This window comes from Nerophis ophidion, linkage group LG15, assembly GCF_033978795.1.
Source record: "Nerophis ophidion isolate RoL-2023_Sa linkage group LG15, RoL_Noph_v1.0, whole genome shotgun sequence".
NCBI classification, from domain to species: domain Eukaryota; kingdom Metazoa; phylum Chordata; class Actinopteri; order Syngnathiformes; family Syngnathidae; genus Nerophis; species Nerophis ophidion.
Genome location: NC_084625.1, coordinates 9246283 through 9266802, shown reverse-complemented (window position 1 = coordinate 9266802; position 20520 = coordinate 9246283). Strand labels below are relative to the sequence as shown.

Genomic DNA, 20520 nt, shown 5'->3' with positions numbered 1-20520 from the left:
CATTTCAGTTTAACATACACTAGTGCTAACATGATAGGTGGTGAGTTTGTACCTGTTGTATTTACGGCAGACGACGTGCTAGCGTTACTCTTGCGAGGATGGGATGGAAGCGGTTAAAAAGCTGCGTCATTCATTTATAGTTATTGCATGTTGCGTGTTCAAATGTTTCGTATTTCCTCCTTTTAATAAAATAGCAGCCTTGCTGTTAGTACAAGTGGCGATGTTGCAATCTTTTCTTGTAAAATGTAGCCTAACTTTGGAGCGTTTGTTCCGCCTGGCCGCCATTTTGCAGTCATTCCCATTCGTGGCAACGTTAAAGGCCTACTGAAATGAGATTTTCTTATTTAAACGGGGATAGCAGGTCCATTCTATGTGTCATACTTGATCATTTCGCGATATTGCCATATTTTTGCTGAAAGGATTTAGTAGAGAACATCCACGATAAAGTTCGCAACTTTTGGTCGCTAATAAAAAAGCCTTGCCTGTACCGGAAGTAGCAGACGATGTGCACGTGACGTCACGGGTTGTGGAGCTCCTCACATCTGAACATTGTTTATAATCATGGCCACCAGCAGCGAGAGCGGTTCGGACCGAGAAAGCGACGATTTCCCCATTAATTTGAGCGAGAATGAAAGATTTGTGAATGAGGAAAGTGACAGTGAAGGACTAGAAAAAATAAATAATAAAGATGATGGGAGTGGGAGCGATTCAGATGTTATTAGACACATTTACTAGGATAATTCTGGAAAATCCCTTATCTGCTTATTGTGTTACTAGTGTTTTAGTGAGATTATATGGTCGTACCTGAAAGTCGGAGGGGTGTGGCCACGGGTGTGGTGACCGCCAGTGTCTCCGAGGGAGGCCACGTTTCTCGATGAGGCAAGGCAGCCGGGCTGAGATTTTTTTTTTTTTCCCACCACGGTATAAGCATCCGACAGTCGGTGGCGACCGCTGGCAGGAGGCAAGAGAGTCCACAGCTGCAGGAGGGACGGCGCAAACTCTCCGCTCATGTCTACGGTAAGACCCGAATGTAAACAATGAAACACCGGCTGTGTTTGTGTTGCTAAAGGCGGCCGCAATACACCGCTTCCCACCTACATCTTTCTTCTTTGACGTCGCCATTATTAATTGAACAAATTGCAAAAGATTCAGCAACACAAATGTCCAGAATACTGTGTAATTATGTGATTAAAGCAGACCACTTATAGCTGTGATTGGTGCTGGATCAAAATGTCCGCTACAATGCGTGACGTCACACGTCATCATACCGCGACGTTTTCAACACGACACTTCGCCGGGTAATTTAAAATCGCAATTTAGTGAACTAAAAAGGCCGTATTGGCATGTGTTGCAATGTTAATATTTCATCATTGATATATAAACTATCAGACTGCGTGGTCGGTAGTAGTGGCTTTCAGTAGGCCTTTAAGGGAATCGTTAAAGAAATTGGCAAGCGGTTCCAAGGAATTGATACACTGGGATTGAGTTCTGAACAAGAACCGGTTTTCGATTCCCATCCTTATAGTCACGGGACTGGCTGACAAGACAACGGTGGCTTACGTCCAGGATTTCTTTGTTGGCTTTGGGCGACGTCGCCTCCCGCAGGACTTTGATGGCGACCGGGATCTTCACGTTCTCGCCATTGGGAATCCACCAACCCTGGAAGGACACAACATTCTCTCATGCGCTGCATAACTCTATACCCGATTAACTGGAGAAGGTTCTGGAAAAGTCTCTCACTTTGTATACGGTCCCGAAAGCGCCAGAGCCGAGAACCCTGATCTTCTTCAGCTCCGTCTCCTTCAGCATCCTCAGCATCGCCTGGTTGGGGGCCTCGCCACTGGGGGTCAGCGGCTCCACCAGCTGCAAGCACACGTCATTTTATAGTCCACCAACAACAACGTACAGTGAGCGCCCTACCTCTCGCTCCTGCAAAAGGCGACGCAGCGTCCTTTTCCTCTTGATTTGCCGTCGCCGTAGCAACACAAAGACCACCACCGCGAGGAGGACAATAACCAAGAGCCCGCTGACCACGCCCATCGCCAGCGTGGAATGCGAGGACGCTCTGAAGACACAAATAAGCAAGCATATAACTTCCTGTTGCTGAGACATGTTGACTTTCAATGAGATAAAATAGAATATCCTCGCTAACCCTGAGCAACCCCACAGTCCAGGACCTGTGCACCTGCACACAGACACAAGCACACAAAGTTACGTCTCAAGTACTCAATTTATGCGTTTAACGAGTCCCCACCCCTCGGTGCAGTTCTGGTGACACGGCTGGCACTGGCCGGCACCGTCGGCGTATTTCCAGATCATCAAGTCGCTGTCCCCCATCACGCCATGAGGGCATCGCGGCACACAGTGGAGGCCATCTTTGAAGCGGGCACACTGGGAACACTGGTCAGGACCCTACAGGCGGCCGAGGATGGAAAGATGAGTCAAAGCTTCATGGTGCTGAATTTCCCCCAGGGATCAATAAAGTACTTTCTATTCTATTCTAATGTCAAAGGCCTACTAAAATGAGATTTTCTTATTTAAACGGGGATAGCAGGTCCATTCTATGTGTCATACTTGATCATTTCGCGATATTGCCATATTTTTGCTGAAAGAATTTAGTAGAGAACATCAACGATAAAGTTTGCAACTTTTGGTGCTGATAAAAAAGCCTTGCCTGTACCGGAAGTAGCAGACAATATGCGCGTTACGTCACGGGTTGTGGAGCTCCTCACATCCTCACATTGTTTATAATCATAGCCACCAGCAGCGAGAGCGATTCGGACCGAGAAAGCGACGATTTCCCCATTAATTTGAGCAAGGATGAAATATTTGTGGATGAGGAAAGTGAGAGTGAAGCACTAGAAAAAAAAGAAAAAACAGTGGGAGCGTTTCAGATGTTATTAGACAAATTTACTAGGATAATTCTGGAAAATCCCTTATCTGCTTAGTGTGTTACTAGTGTTTTGGTGAGATTATATGGTCGTACATTTACAACCTAAAGGTCGGCCCCACACCTTTCTTCAGCACCAGTCGACGGGTGGTGGCGATGCCCATCTCTGCCCTTCGCAAGGGACCCTCTTCAAAACACGATCTTTCGAAATGATCGCTGCATAATACACTGTACTTTGTGTGTGTGGTCCAATCCAACCGTGTTCGCTTGACCGCTCTGTTCCATAGTAAAGCTTCACCGTCATCTTTCGGGAATGTAAACAAAGAAACACCGGCTGTGTTTGTGTTGCTGAAGGCGGCCGCAATACACGGCATAGCTCGGTTGGTAGAGCGGCCGTGCCAGCAACTTCAGGGTTGCAGGTTCGATTCCCGCTTCCGCCATCCTAGTCACTGCCGTTGTGTCCTTGGGCAAGACCACCCACACTGGTTTAAATGTAGCTTAGATATTGGGTTTCACTATGTAAAGTGCTTTGAGTCACTAGAGAAAAGCGCTATATAAATATAATTCACTTCACTTCACACCTACAGCTTTCTTCTTTGATGTCTCCATTGTTCATTGAACAAATTGCAAAAGATTCAGCAACACAGATGTCCAGAATACTGTGGAATTATGCGATGAAAACAGACGACTTATAGCTGAGACCGATGCTGGACCAAAATGTCCTCTACAATGCGTGACGTCACGCGCACACGTCATCATACCGAGACGTTTCAGCAGGATATTTCGGCGCAAAATTTAAAATTGCAATTTAGTAAACTAACCCGGCCATATTGGCATGTGTTGCAATGTTAAGATTTCATAATTGATATATAAACTATCAGACTGCGTGGTCGGTAGTAGTGGCTTTCAGTAGGCCTTTAACAAGTTCTCAAAAACTCACCGCTCCGTGGCAGGTTAGCGTCTCGTCCATCATCAGACACTCGGCGTGACATTCCACACAGCTGCTGTTTTTCGCCACCTCCCGGGGCTCCCTGCGCACACACAGCAGGTCAGCATGTCGCCGCTTGATCGACATCAGCGGAGGGGCGTGTCCTTACCCATGCAGCAAGTGGCATAAGGCCACACAGCGCCCCCTGCGGTCAAAGTGGCGGCAGGAGACACACATGGTTGGCCCGGGGCCCCAGCAGCCTTGGTCTGAACACTGCTCGTCACAGGTGTGGTTCTGTTGCTCTGCACGGAGAGCAGAAAAAGGTTTTGAGATTGCGGCTCAACAAGCGATGACGATGGTGACAACATTCTTAAACACACGGCAGAGTTGGGGCGGCGTCACGTTTTTCAGCTTGATTAATTGGTCCGGCGATCGGAAGAGGTTGCCCCACTGATCGCTGCGAGTGTAGCACAGCTGAGGGTTGTCCTTCACGATCACATTTCCTGCGCTGACCTCCTGCAGGGAGCGCAGACCCAGCCACTGAAGATTCTGGAGATTCACCACGACCAAGCTGTGGTCTCTGAGGACACACAGTATTGCTATGAAAAAAGTCGGCCCAAGGTGGGCGGCACAGTCCTATCAGGAAGGCGTCTTACGAATACGTGGTTCTTCCTCGGATGATCTCCAGGTTCTCGAACACAGACAGAGACGTCATGTTCACTGGCCAGGACGTAATCACCAAGCATCCTGGAACATAGGAACATACTCAAACTCAGGACCAAAAAAATGGAATAAGTCAGAGGTGTCCAAACTTTGGCCCACCGGCGTCGACAGTCTTTACGAGTTTAATAAGGAATGTCGACTTTATATAGCTGACAGTCAAATTGCTACATGTGTTTATAGATTGACTACAATCACATCAATGACCATTAATTTGACGCTGAAATGTGCCTAGCACAGCATACACTTATATGACCCAATCCAACACCCATTACCACTCATGGCGCAAACTGCAACCAACACATAAAGTCAACACACATTGCCACACGTAACACAACCTGCTCACTGCGGTTTATGGCTATGATTATAAAAAAAAAACATCCATCCGCCACACATAATTCACAATTACACCCATTTAAATACACTGCAATGCATGAAGGGAAAAATACAAAACACTTTCTCCACACTTATCCATGCTTGGTATATTTTAGCTGCTTGATATTACTGATTGATTACAAAACTTTAAGGAGATAGTGATGGAAGTAAACAAGGTAGGAGTCAATACATTTACATACTCTTGATATCCTATTACATTAATCATTGATTAATAATCCATATATTAATATAATATGTATGTAAATATGTACAAATATATATGTATCCACAACACTGTGTATATATATATATATATATATATATATATATATATATATATATATATGTCTTGATTGGATTATCCAGAGAATAGTGCTCGATACCGTGGTAGAGCGCAATATGTAGGTGTGGGAAAAATCACAAGACTACTTCATCTCTACAGAACTGTTTCATGAGGGGTTCCCTCAATCATCAGGAGATTTTAATGGAAGCATTCGCATACAATGGTTTATATAGGGCACAGAGTGGGTGGGTACAGGCAGGCGTAGGGTGTGGTGATTGGCTCATGTGTTACCTAGGAGGTGTTTCCGTCTGTGGCGGCATGTTGAAATGATTTCACTGCGCTTGTTGAGGGATGATAGATCTGGATGATATACAATAAACAGTTTCTCTTTTAAGCATAGGTTGCATCTTGTATTACCACTGTTGTAAGGTGTGCTGGATGCAAGAATTTGCCATGTTATTGAATATTCAACATTATTGTCTTTGAGGTTCCAAATGTGTTTGCTGAGTTCTGTAGAATTCCGCAAAGTCTGGTTTCTAAAGGAGGCGTTGTGATTATTCCATCTTGTTTTGAACGCTCCTTCGGTTAATCCTACGTACGTGTCGGATGTGTTAATGTCCTTGCGTGTTACCTTTGCTTGGTAAACGACTGATGTCTGTAAGCAGGAGATTTGAAAATCTCCTGATGATTAAGGGAACCCCTCATGAAACAGTTCTGTAGAGATGAAGTAGTCTTGTGATTTTTCCCACACCTAAATATTACGCTCTACCACGGTATCGAGCACTATTCTCTGGATAATCCAATCAAGACATATATCTATATGTATATATATAATGCGTATGTTTATGTATGTATATATATATATATATATATATATATATATATATATATATATATATATATATATATATATATATATATATGTATACCTGCGGATAGATAGGTTGATTGGCAACATTGTGTTGATTGTGTGAATGTTGTGCGATGAGGCGGCGACTAGTCCAGGGTGTACCCCCACATTCTACCCGGATGCAACTGGGATAGGCTCCAGCCGAACCCATGGAGGGACAAGCGGTAGAAAAAGGATGGATGGATGTATATACATAGATTAATTGTTACTTTGCATGCAATCGGCTTTTGCGGCCAATTTTTTTTTGCCCACTGCGGCCCCCCAAGTCAAAGAGTTTGGACACCTCTGGAGTAAGTCCATTTTTGACCTACCTGTGATTTCCTTTACGGTCCGAAAGTATTCGAGCTTAACCGGGTCCATGGGCGGGATCTTAAAGTGAGCATCCCTACATAGGAACCAATCAGAGCAACATTCAGATGTTAGAATGAGTGCGAGGGATGATGTCATCAGGAGGCCACAAGCTAATCTAGTGCTAACTTGTTGTTTTTGACTGACCCGATGAAGGAGCTCTGGATGAGGTAGATGTTGCCGTTGATCTTGGTGCAGTTTTGGAACGAATCGATGTTGGAGGCGTCGATGGCCATGGTGTTGCTAAGAGCGCCCACGCCGAGACCATCGCACGCTGGAGGAAACAAGCGAGAACGTTACATGGATTCATCACGGCGGCCATGTTGGGGAGGGGCTACCTTTAGGACACACTCCCTCGCAGGTTCGACAGCGCTGCACGCCTTTGTCGTCCACCTCGTACATGCCAGGGCCGCATGTGCGCACGCAGGAGCCTCCGGTCACCACGTAGTTGCCTGCACACACAGACAAACACACACGTGTGAGAAGCTGCACACGCATTAACATTCATGTATCCATCCATGTGTCTTACGCGGGCAGGACTTGACGCAGGTGGCGCCGTAGGTGAACCTGGCGTTGGGGTTATTGATGACTTGGTGTGTTGTCAGATCGTAGAGCGTGGCAGGAGGACACGCGTCCTTGCAGGTGCCGTTGTCGTTGAACAGCCGGCACGCCTGAAAGGACATCAGCTGTCACGCTCGGACGCACCACAAGGGGGAGCTCACGTTTGGATGCGACTCACTGACCAGACAGTCGGTGGCCCGCGGGCCGGTGCAGCCCGCCGCACAGTGCTCGTTACAACAGTCGCTGGGTTTCGGACCGCGACAACGCCTGCTGCACTGCTCGGCACACTGGGTCTTGGTGACTAGAGGGAAACAAGCGCCATCACAGGTCATGATGTGTCACTACATGACGTGTACACGCTGCCCAGCAGCTGTCAATGCTTACTATAAATGTTCCAGTTATATGTTTTACCCAGGCTGTGAATATGTGACAATTAGACAGCTTTTAACTTGAAACATTATCCGGAGTGCATGAGAAAGTGTAATGGAAAAACATAGCACAGTGCACAATAAGGATGGGTACCGAATTCTGTACTTTTTTCAGGCACCAACTGAATTCCATCGATTCAATTCAAATCAAGTAGTGCCATATTTCGATACATTTGTTGCACGGGATTTTGTGTCCGGTTGCAAACTAAACACCGGCTCAAGGAAACGATCACTAAAGCAGCAGTATTCCTTTTAAAAAATGCTGCAACTTTCAACACCTACAAAAGCGTATGTGCTTGGTAGAAAACGCTCAAACGCAAAGTAAGGCTACACTCTTTCAAAATGCGCTAGCTTGATGCTAATTTGTATTAGATTTGCCATTGACAGGCTACTGATTAGAATTGCGATTATACATGGCGATTTCAACACCCCCAAATTTGCTAATGAAAACTACAACTAAGATGCACTTAAAGAATCAAACAATTGGTACATAATTAGTACATACTTACAGTATGAACTTTTTAGGGCGCAACATAATACATTCAGCTATCTTGAAAAAGCTACTTCCTAATTAGACAATTTACTACGGTATTGCCCAGAGAAGTATTGCCAACTCGGGTTCTGAGTTGGTCCCCAACATGGCGCCCTGTAGTCACGTGTGTGGCTTTTGACCAATCAGAGAGAGTATATGGCCAGACAATCTCCTAAATGATTGGTCATAAGACGGTATAGCTCGGTTGGTAGAGTGACCGTGCCAGCAACTTGAGGGTTGCAGGTTCGATCCTCGCTTCCGCCATCCTAGTTACTGCCGTTGTGTCCTTGGGCAAGACACTTCACCCACCTGCTCCCAGTGCCACCCACACTGGTTTAAATGTAACTTAGATATTGGGTTTCACTATGTAAAGCGCTTTGAGTCACTAGAGAAAAAGCGCTATATAAATATCATTCACTTCACATTCACTTCACCCTCACGTGGCTATAGGGCACCATGTTGGGGACCAACTGTGGAACCGAGTTGGCCAAACTCTCTCTATACACAGTTTAGAAAAAGCCTATACAGCACTGCCATCTAATGTCTTGGAAGTGCGATTGCGTCTGAAATATGTAAGAAAATGCGATACACAGTCACAGTAACTGCAATCAGCTCTTTTTGAAATGTTAGATCATTTAACAAAATGTGATCATCAAACACTCAACATTCATTAACACACACATAAGTCCCGAAAATGAGTCCCGTTGAGAACCATGTCGAGTACCAGGTGAACAGTACCCATTCCTATTGCACAACACAGATGCAGAATCAATTTTGTCAATACGGTAAGGAGCAAACTGCTTAGTCAGCATTACAAGTGCTGTAAAATTTACAATGAATGAGCTGAGTGGCAACATTTTAAAGCACACGCAGCGCTAGATAAAGTATGGAGGTTAATTTGTGACTTCATTATAAAAGCTTTTTTTGACACTGAATAAATGTAATTGAAATGATTGCGTTTGAATTTTGTGAACTGAATTTTTTACGTCAAAATCATGCTGACAATTTCATTGAAAAATCATTTGCTAGCAAAATCTGTGTGTTTAAAAATTCTGTGTTTCAGTGTAGGCCCTGCGATGAGGTGGCGATTTGTCCAGGGTGTACCCCGCCTTCCGCCCGATTGTAGCTGAGATAGGTGCCAGCGCCCCCCGCTACCCCAAAAGGGAATATGCGGTAGGAAATGGATGGATGGATGGATGTTTCAGTGTAAAAAAAATTATGTGTATAAAAATTTAAAATGTAAAATACCCAGCGAGCCTCATTGAAATGTTGATTATGTTGTGTTATTTCCAGGTTGCCCGATGAACTGCCTTTTTTATGCTGTTTTGAAAGACTTGTGTCACGTGACTTCAAACTTGAGACCTCATTGGCTGCTTCTGAGACAGGATCGATTGCTTTAGTCCTAATTTACCAGAAGTGAGTCTTGCTTTCCGAGGCAGCACATTTTTCGACAGAGAATTTTTCAGCCCTGGCTTTTTTTACACTAACTTTTTATACACTGAATTTTTTACACAGATTTTTTTACACAGATTTTTTTTTTATTACACTAAATTATTTTACAATTAGTTTTTTTGCAATAAATTTTCATACACAGATGTTTTTTTTACACTGATTTTTTTTTTTTTACACTAAATTATTTTACAATAAGTTTTTTTCGCAATAAATTTTTATACAGGTTTTTTTAAACTGTTATTTTTGTACTAAGGCTTCACAGTGGAAGAGGGGTTAGTGCATCTGCCTCACAATACGAAGGTCCTGAGTAGTCAGGGTTCAATCCCGGGCTCAAGATCTTTCTGTGTGGAGTTTGCATGTTCTTCCCGTGAGTGTGTGGGTTCCATCCGGGTACTCCGGCTTCCTCCCCATTCCAAAGACATGCACCTGGGGATAGGTTGATTGGCAACACTAAAGGGTCCCTAGTGTGTGAATGTGAGTGTGTCTATCTGTGTTGGCCCTGCGATGAGGTGGCGACTTGTCCAGGGTGTACGCCGCCTTCCGTCCGATTGTAGCTGAGATAGGCACCAGCGCCCCCCGTGACCCCAAAGGGAATAAGCGGTAGAAAATGGATGGATGGATGAATTTTTGCAGTAAATTATTTTACGGTGAGTTTTTTTGCAATAAATTTTCATACACTGATTTTTTTTACATTAAATTTTTTTTTGCCCTAAATTATTTTACAATTAGTTTTTTTCGCAGGAAATGTTTTTATACTCATTTTTTTACAGTGTTTTTTATACTAAATTATTTTACACTGAGCTTTTTGCAATAAATGTTCATTAACTGATTTGTTTTACATATATATGTTTGCAATAAATTATTTTACAATTAGGTTTTTTTTTTCGCAAAAATTTTTTATACACTGATTATTTAAGACTGTTTTTTTTTTGCACTAAATTAATTTTACAATTAAATAAATTTTCATACACTGATTTTTCATACACATTAATTTTTTTGCACTAAATTTCTATACACTCAATTTTAAAACACACATTTTGCAAACAATTTTTTTTCAATGAAATTCAAAAAAATTTAATTCCGATAATTCAAACGCGAAAAATTAGGTTACGTATACTCAGTGTAAAAAAAAAAAGATTTCGTAATAAAGGCACAAATTAACCTCCATATAAAGCTGCTGAATGCTGATCACTCAAGATACTTCAAAAGCAGCCATCTTGTGAAGGTAATAAAGGCGCAGGTAACAATGCTGATGCTAATTATAGACCTGTTGCAAGGAATAGAGGCGTTACTTTTCAGTACGTCTTAGTGTTGGGAGTGTGTTTACATTTCTGGCAGTGCTCCTGTCCGGCCGCCCAGCACGACCCGTTGACACATGACTGATGGCAGGGCTCACCTGGAGAAACACACGTCAAAAACGAAGCCAATGTTTTAGGTGACAGCAACATGACATACAGTCACGTGCAAAGTCGTCCATCTTTAAAAGCAATGTGAGCTTGCTGGTTTTGTCCAAGATGTCCTCCCACTGGATGGTGTCCATGTTGCATAGCAAGTGATTATGAGTAATCTTAACTCCGCCTCGAAGAATCTCTGACCGTGACGGAGAGACAACACAAGTGTTATTTGCACAGTCGGCGTCAAAGACAATTAGAAGCCGTCAGATCCAATACCGGTCAGGCTGCTGAGTTGAAGCTGCTTGATGCCGCTGCTGTAGCTGACCGTGGAGGACGAGTTGTTTCTGTGGTAGTTGGACATGACCAGCAGGGCGTACTGACCCTCGTAGAGGTTCTGACCTCGGATCAGCTTCAGGTTGACCAGCGGGACGATCGGCGCCTGGTTGATGGCGATCAGAACGTAGCCGCCGACTTCCTGGATGGACTGGAGCCAAACAGCATGGAGCAAAACATTCAAAAAGGGCTCAGTGGATTGGCGACGCTGTCACCCACCTGGAGGAAAGAGAGGTCCTGGTCCTGCAGGATGTGCGTGATCTCCAGGTTGTCCAGGACCACGGAGCAGTTGGCGTATATCTTCACCATGTTGTTGTAGTGGTTTTCAGCATTGCCGATCATCGTCAGCTGATTGCTCGTCCCTTGACACACTAAGAGCAAAGACAAATTGTAGTTCCTCTGTTGGCCACACGAGGGAGCGCTTCCACAAGAATGTTGACTTTAAAGGACTACTGAAAGCCACTACTACCGACCACACAGTCTGATAGTTTATACATCAATGATGAAATATTAACGTTGCAACACATGCCAATACGGCCCGGTTTAGTTTACTAAATTGTAATTTTAAATTTCCCGCGAGGTATCCTGTTGAAAACATCGCGGAATGATGACGCTTATGATGACGTGCTTGTGACGTGATTGGTTGGAGTGGACATGTCAGCCCAGCACCACACACGGCTAAAAGTCGTCTCTTTTCATCGCATAATTACACAGTATTTTGGACATCTGTGTTGCTAAATCTTTTGCAATTTATTCGATTAATAATGGAGACGTCCAAGACAGCAGCGAGAGTCCCGTCCACAGGAAACCATCCCAAGCGGAGGCGGATCAGCAGCGTAGAGATGTCCCCAACCGATACACAGGCGAGTGGTCCATCCTGGGTCCCGACGAGACATGCCAATACGGCCTTTTTAGTTTACTAAATTACAATTTTAAATTTCCCGCCGAGTTTCTTGTTGAAAGCGTCGCGGAATGTATGATGACGCGTGTTTGGGACGTCTCGGGTTGTAGCGGACATATTAGCCCAGTACCACTTGCGGCTAAAAGTCGTCTCTTTCCATCGCATTATTACACAGTATTTTGGACATCAGTGTTGCTGAATCTTTTGCAATTTGTTCGATTAAAAATGGAGACGTCAAATAAGAATGCTGTTTGTGGAAAATCGGTGGATTGCAGCTGACTTTATCAACCGAGACACAGCCGGTGTTTCTTTGTTTGTTGTGAAGCTTTAACACAGAGCGGTCAAGCGAACATGTTTCTCTACGTCAACCAGCAAGTTTTTGGATGGGAAAATGGTGATATTAGGTCGGCTGTGACCGGAGACATCAGTAGATTATGCGTTCTCCTGCAGCAGCTGTCAAAAAGGCAGCTGTGATCTTGGTTCCTAGCTCCATTGGCTTCTGTCAGAGACACAGCCCCTCCGACTTTCAGGTATAACTTTACAATCTCACTAAAACACTATTAAAACAATAAGCAAATAAGGGATTTTCCAGAATCGTCCTAGTAAATGTGTCTAATTACATCTGAAAAGCTCTCACTGGAGCCATCGCCTTTTTTTTCCCCTAGTCATTCACTCTAAATTTCCTCATCCACGAATCTTTCATCCTCGCTCAAATTAATGGGGAAATTGTCGCTTTCTTGGTCCGAATAGCTCTTGATGCTGGAGGCTATGATTTTAAACAATGTGAGGATGTGAGGAGCCCTACAACCCGTGACGTCACGTGCACATTGTCTGCTACTTCTGGTTCAGGCAAGGCTTATTTATTAGTGACCAAAAGTTGTGAACTTTATTGTGGATGTTCTCTACTAAATCCTTTCAGCAAAAATATGGCAATATCGTGAAATGATCAAGTATGACACATAGAATGTACCTGCTATCCCCGTTTAAATAAGAAAATCTCATTTCAGTAGGCCTTTAATTCTGAGTGCAAGATCTGATTTGTTTTATTTCTCCTGGCGTTTATCTTTAAGATGGCTGACAGGCATGGAACATTCCGGAGTTTGAGAAGCGGTGTTGTGTTGTGTTGTGTTATGAGAAAGGGAGACGAGGAAGCAGTTGGTCCATGACGGGCTGAAGAATGAGGCCTTTCTGGCTCAGTCTGTTGGTGCACACGATCCCTTCCTGGAGAACAAGGGTGAGTCTAATTGGGACACACTAGCGCCCCCGTGAGGGCACTAGTTTTACTCCTAAACCTGCTCTGTAAAGTGCGGCCCAGGGGACATTTGCGCCCCGCGGCACACTCTAAAAATACTATTTAAAAAAACAAACATAAAAAGCGTAATAAAAGAAAGAAATAAATTATATTTATATAGCGCTTTTTCCCTAGTGACTCAACGCGCTTTACATAGGGAATATCTAATTTTTACATATAAACCAGTGTGGGTGGCACTGGGAGCAGGTGGGTAAAGTGTCTTTCTTGCCCAAGGACACAACGGCAGTGACTAGTATGGCGGAAACAGGGATCGAACCTGCAACCTTCAAGTTGATGGCACGGCCGCTCTACCAACCGAGCTATACCACCCCAATGTAATAAGACAAAGTTAAAATCTTGACTACGATAACACAAAGCACAACACAAAAAATATAATGAATCAAAATCAATGTGTTATGAATTATTGACCTATTGACGGCTCCAATTACTTCACATAAAATATTTTTGGGGAAAATATTGCATGTTTGGTGTGTTTGCCATACGGAAAACAACCCAATGTTTTCCTTGCCAAAAAAACAATATAAAAACTTATAATCGACGGATATATCTGAAGTTGATCTAAAGACTAAAAAGTTGAAAGTAAAAGAAAAAAAATGTATGACTTATTTGAACAATTGTATGAGCGGGGCTCTTTTGGCTTTCCAATCATTTTGGTAGGATTTTTTTTTTTTTAACTGTCATTGCTCAAAAATTGTAATTAAAATCAAAGTAGTGATTAATTACTGACCCATTTAAGGCACCAATTACTTCACATCAAATATTCCACTTTATAATATTTTTTGGGGAAAATATTATTTATCATCCATTGCTCTCGGTCCCCTAGAGGGGGGGGGTTGCCCACATCTGAGGTCCTCTCCAAGGTTTCTCATAGTCAGCATTGTCACTGGCGTCCCACTGAATGTGAATTCTCCCTGCCCACTGGGTGTGAGTTTTCCTTGCCCTTTTGTGGGTTCTTCCGAGGATGTTGTAGTCGTAATGATTTGTGCAGTCCTTTGAGACATTTGTGATTTGGGGCTATATAAATAAACATTGATTGATTTATTTATTTTTTTTGCAGTAAAAAGAGGATTTTCTTTGACGTAAAGGAGATACGACGGACTCACGCACACACACACACACACACGCACAATATATATATATATATATATATATATATATATATATATACACATACACACACATATATATATGTATATATATACACACATGCAGCATCGCGTGGACATCGGGGGTCGTACCTCTGGATTGGCAGACCGGGGTGGTGGTTCCTCTCTTTAAGAAGGGGGACCGGAGGGTGTGTTCCAACTATCGTGGGATCACACTCCTCAGCCTTCCCGGTAAGGTTTATTCAGGTGTACTGGAGAGGAGGCTACGTCGGATAGTCGAACCTCGGATTCAGGAGGAACAGTGTGGTTTTCGTCCTGGTCGTGGAACTGTGGACCAGCTCTATACTCTCGGCAGGGTTCTTGAGGGTGCATGGGAGTTTGCCCAACCAGTCTACATGTGCTTTGTGGACTTGGAGAAGGCATTCGACCGTGTCCCTTGGGAAGTCCTGTGGGGAGTGCTCAGAGAGTATGGGGTATCGGACTGTCTTATTGTGGCGGTCCGCTCCCTGTACGATCAGTGCCAGAGCTTGGTTCGCATTGCCGGCAGTAAGTCGAACACATTTCCAGTGAGGGTTAGACTCCGCCAAGGCTGTCCTTTGTCACCGATTCTGTTCATAACTTTTATGGACAGAATTTCTAGGCGCAGTCAAGGCGTTGAGGGGTTCCGGTTTGGTAACCGCAGGATTAGGTCTCTGCTTTTTGCAGATGATGTGGTCATGATGGCTTCATCTGACCGGGATCTTCAGCTCTCGCTGGATCGGTTCGCAGCCGAGTGTGAAGCGACCGGAATGAGAATCAGCACCTCCAAGTCCGAGTCCATGGTTCTCGCCCGGAAAAGGGTGGAGTGCCATCTCCGGGTTGGGGAGGAGACCCTGCCCCAAGTGGAGGAGTTCAAGTACCTAGGAGTCTTGTTCACGAGTGAGGGAAGAGTGGATCGTGAGATCGACAGGCGGATCGGTGCGGCGTCTTCAGTCATGCGGACGTTGTACCGATCCGTTGTGGTGAAGAAGGAGCTGAGCCGGAAGGCAAAGCTCTCAATTTACCGGTCGATCTACGTTCCCATCCTCACCTATGGTCATGAGCTTTGGGTCATGACCGAAAGGATAAGATCACGGGTACAAGCGGCCGAAATGAGTTTCCTCCGCCGTGTGGCGGGGCTCTCCCTTAGAGATAGGGTGAGAAGCTCTGCCATCCGGGAGGGACTCAAAGTAAAGCCGCTGCTCCTTCACATGGAGAGGAGCCAGATGAGGTGGTTCGGGCATCTGGTCAGGATGCCACCCGAACGCCTCCCTAGGGAGGTGTTTAGGGCACGTCCAACCGGTAGGAGGCCACGGGGAAGACCCAGGACACGTTGGGAAGACTATGTCTCCCGGCTGGCCTGGGAACGCCTCGGGATCCCCCGGGAAGAGCTGGACGAAGTGGCTGGGGAGAGGGAAGTCTGGGTTTCCCTGCTTAGGCTGTTGCCCCCGCGACCCGACCTCGGATAAGCGGAAGATGATGGATGGATGGATGGATATACACACATACAGTATATATATACATACAGTATATATATATATATATATATATATATATATATATATATATACACATACATACATACATACAGTATATACACACACATTTATACAGTATATATAAATATATATATATACACACACACACACACACACATATACACACATACATATATAAACGTATACACACATACATATATATAAATGTGTACACACACAGACATATATATCCATATACATATATACGTATTACATATATATATATATATATACATACATATATATATATATACATATACACATATATATATACATTGCAGGTACACATATACATATGCACATACACACATATATACTGATAAACACATATACGTACATACATACACATCTACACAAATATATACACATCTTATACACATACACATTTATACACATATACACAAATATACATGTACACACATATATACATGCTTATACACATATATATACACACACACACACACACACATACACACATACATATATAAACGTATACACACATACATATATATAAATGTGTACACACAGACATATATATACATATATACGTATTACATATATACATATATATATATATATATATATATATATATATATATATATACACACATTCATATATATGTATACATAGTTGTTTTTTTTTTTTACTTAGTATCGACATACAGTGTGGACCTCAAGCTGATCTTGAGATTCAAGCGTTGAATAATAAAAAAATAAAAATGATATATGACTTATTGTCAACATTTTTCTGACCGAGACCGTTCGGGTTCCTGGAACCAATTTTGAGGGGAGCCCTGAAGGTAAACCCACCCCCCTCCCCCTCCCCTGATATATTGTATTGGTTTTGAAATGGAAAAATACCAAAATGGCCCCGGCATTCTTTAATTTTCCGTGTGCGGCCCTCAGTGGAAAAAGTTTGGACACCCCTGATCTCAACAATCGGCAAGGCATGACAACAGCAGAAAGAAGCTAAGCCTTGTCACAGACCCAGCTGACAAACACGGAATGTTCTGGACAAAAACAATGTGCGTGTGTGTGTGTCACAGTCTGCAGGTCATGCACCTCCATAACATGTTTATGCCAACAAAGCCAAGCCCCCTCGACCTAACGCTTGCAACGAACCTCAAACGTCCCATAATCGAGATGTTTGCCTGGAAAAAAGTGGACAAAATGTCCCAGGATGTGTTTGCATGAAATTGACCTTATGACCTTTTGTCAAGGTTGGACAAACACACACACACACACAAACACACATGCAGACAGTGACAGTATAGTCCACTGCTCGCCTCATGGCTAATGCTAAATGCTAACACATGGCCTTGGTCCTCAATGCAAGAAAGAGAGGAGGTGGGGCAGGAGGCCCAACTGGCCATGACAGCATGTCATTGAGGACTGGAGGAAGAATGCGTGTGTGTGTGTGTGTGTGTTCAATTAGCCCTAATGAGCTCGCTGCTGCTGTCAACAGTCGCGCACAATAACAGACAGTCATCAACACTCTTTTCCATTTGTCATTGTTTACGAACAAATCAAATAACACTAACGAGATGCAATGGCGCTAAAGGGCCCTGGTGGTCAAATGGTGTCACTGCATGTGTTTGTTTGACCAGGTCAACAAGCGAAGGGTGGGCGGCGTCCGCTTCACGTCCAAATCCATCTTGATAAAAATCGCGGGAGGGTGGGGGGAAGGCGACGCCCGAGCACAACCTTCACATGCACATTTGTCACACGCACATTCATCTTCTTGTGCACGGGCGAAATGTCCAATGTATTTGCTATTCGAGGGGGGGGAAAGTAATTCAGAGGGCCATAAAAACGTATCTGACAGTCTTGTACCACCTGGACTAGGATGCTGCAGCCCTTTAATACGCCTCACACACTCACTGAGCACATTTTAGGCCATAACATGTAACACTAATCCACGATAATGCAAATGTCGTTTCCATATGAGTTGGGAAATATTGTTAGATGTAATATAAACAGAATAAAATGATTTACAAATCATTTTCAACCCATATTCAGTTGAATATGCTACAACGACAACATATTTGATGTTCAAACTGATAAACTTTTTTTTTTTTTTGCAACTAATCATTAACTTTAGAATTTGATGGGAGCAACACGTGACAAAGAAGTTGGGGAAAGGTGGCAATAAATACTGATAAAGTTGAGGAATGCTCATCAAACACTTATTTGGAACATCCCACAGGTGTGCAGGCTAATTGGGAACAGGTGGGTGCCATGATTGGGTATAAAAGCAGCTTTTGTGAAATGCTCAGTCATTCACAAACAAGGACGGGGCAAAGGTCACCACTTTGTGAACAACTGTGTGAGCAAATTGTCAAACAGTTTAAGAACAACATTTCTCAACGTTGTTTTGCAAGGAATTTAGGAATTTCAACATCTATGGTCCGTAATACCATCAAAAGGGTCATAGACTCTGGAGAAATCACTGAACATAAGCAATGATATAACGGAGCTTCGTTCCCTCAGGCGGTATCGCATCAAAAAGCGACATCAGTGTGTAAAGGATATCACCACATGGGCTCAGGAACACTTCAGAAAACCACTGTCAATAACTACAGTTTGTCGCTGCATCTGTAAGTGCAAGTTAAAACTACATAGCTCGGTTGGTAGAGTGGCCGTGCCAGCAACTTGAGGGTTGCAGGTTCGATTCCCGCTTCCGCCATCCTAGTCACTGCCGTTGTGTCCTTGGGCAAGACATTTTACCCACCTGCTCCCAGTGCCACCCTCACTGGTTTAAATGTAACTTGGATATTGGCGTTTCACTATGTAAAGCGCTTTGAGTCACTAGAGAAAAGCGCAATATAAATATAATTCACTTCACTTCCGGACCAAAGATGAAAAGAACCATCAGGACTGTTCTAGGAGCAAAGTTGAAAAGCCAGCATCTGTGATGGTATGGGGGTGCATTAGTGCCCCAGAGATGGGTAACTTACACATCTGTGAAAGCACCATTAATGCTGAATGGTCCATACAGGTTTTGGAGCAACATATGTTGTCATCCAAGCAACGTTATCATGGACGCCCCTGCTTATTTCAGCAAGATAATACCAAGTCACTTGTTACAACAGCGTGGCTTCATAGTAAAAGAGTGCGGGTACTAGACTGGCCTGCCTGTAGTCCAGACCTGTCTCCCATTGAAAATGTGTGGCGCATTATGAAGCCTAAAATACCACAACGGAGACCCCGGACTGTTGAACAACTTAAGCTGTACATAAAACAAGAATTGGAAAGAATTCCACCTGAAAAGCTTAAAAAATGTGTCTCCTCAGTTCCCAAATGTTTATTGAGTGTTGTTAAAAGATAAGGTTATGTAACACAGTGGTGAACATGCTCTTTCCCAACTACTTTGGCACGTGTTGCAGCCATGAAATTCTAAGTTAATTATTATTTGCAAAAAAAAAATAAAGTTTATGAGTTTGAACATCAAATATCTTGTCGTTTTAGTGCATTCAATTGAATATGGGTTGAAAAGGATCTGCAAATCGTTGTATTCCGTTTATATTTACATTTAACACAATTTCGCAACTCATATGGAAACAGGGTTTTTACAAAATGACCCATAAAAAAGATGGGATAGTCCAAATATTGTGGCTCCTTCACGGTTATGTTTAAACTGTAGAATAAAAATAGATGTATTCCATTTTGGAATTAGGCTGCAACATAATGAAATGTGAAAAAGTAAAGCGCTGTGAATACTTTCCCAATGCACTGTATTTGCTCCTCCTCCTCCCAGTACAGTATTGTTGACATTTTGCTCATCAGCATAAATTCTACAAATTAACGAATACACGGACGCTAAATGGATCGCGCGCCTTATTCTGCTCATTTACTAAAAGAAATCCACTTTGCACCCGTTCAATACTTGTGGCATCAAGTTTGCACGTGTTTTAGTACACGCACATCTTTAGAAGATCAAGCCCTTCTGGTGAATGAGACGTGTTTTCTGCAAGAAATACATACTGTTCATAGTTAGGCTATCAAGTGGTTTATCCTGATAAATCACAGGTTATTATTTAACTATTTGAATCGGCAAAAAACCTAATATACAATTTTGTAGTCAGAATGTCACACAGGAATATTTTATTGAACTGCAAGTCATTGATTAGCTCAAAACTTGGGGACATTAAGTATAGTAAGAATTAAGGTCACATTTTGAAAGTCTTTGTAATGATTTAACACACAAGGTACATATGTACAGTATATTAATAATGTAATAAAAAAAACCATAAACAACTTTTACCATGTGCACCATTTCATATGCATTTACTTTTCCTTAGTTCAACCAGTTGCTTAAACAAGCAAGCTTATTTTTTAGTTTGTACGACGTGGTTGGCGACATAAAACTCAGCCAGCAAAGTTTGTTGTCTTCTGTTTTCTATCCATGAGGCATTCTTGCTAGCGGCGTCGTCCTCATGTTTCACTTTGAGAGATGCTGTTTTAAATAATGATGTTCAGGCCGATACTGAA

General features: G+C 43.2%; 1 protein-coding gene across 1 annotated transcript in view; it reads right to left on the bottom strand.

Moving 5' to 3' along the window:
- Positions 1–20520, bottom strand: part of LOC133569240 (melanoma receptor tyrosine-protein kinase-like) — a 52578-nt gene that overhangs the window by 13741 nt on the left and 18317 nt on the right. Inside the window, exons 2-19 of the mRNA XM_061921470.1 lie at positions 11374–11525; positions 11098–11305; positions 10883–11017; positions 10755–10823; positions 7198–7316; positions 6984–7125; positions 6793–6906; positions 6602–6728; positions 6418–6491; positions 4475–4565; positions 4199–4398; positions 3988–4120; positions 3831–3921; positions 2255–2412; positions 2153–2185; positions 1921–2065; positions 1741–1863; positions 1561–1659 (exon numbers count right to left, since the gene is read on the bottom strand). Coding sequence (XP_061777454.1) covers positions 1561–1659; positions 1741–1863; positions 1921–2065; positions 2153–2185; positions 2255–2412; positions 3831–3921; positions 3988–4120; positions 4199–4398; positions 4475–4565; positions 6418–6491; positions 6602–6728; positions 6793–6906; positions 6984–7125; positions 7198–7316; positions 10755–10823; positions 10883–11017; positions 11098–11305; positions 11374–11525 — 2213 coding nt within the window. The remainder of the gene's footprint in view (positions 1–1560; positions 1660–1740; positions 1864–1920; positions 2066–2152; positions 2186–2254; positions 2413–3830; positions 3922–3987; positions 4121–4198; positions 4399–4474; positions 4566–6417; positions 6492–6601; positions 6729–6792; positions 6907–6983; positions 7126–7197; positions 7317–10754; positions 10824–10882; positions 11018–11097; positions 11306–11373; positions 11526–20520) is intronic.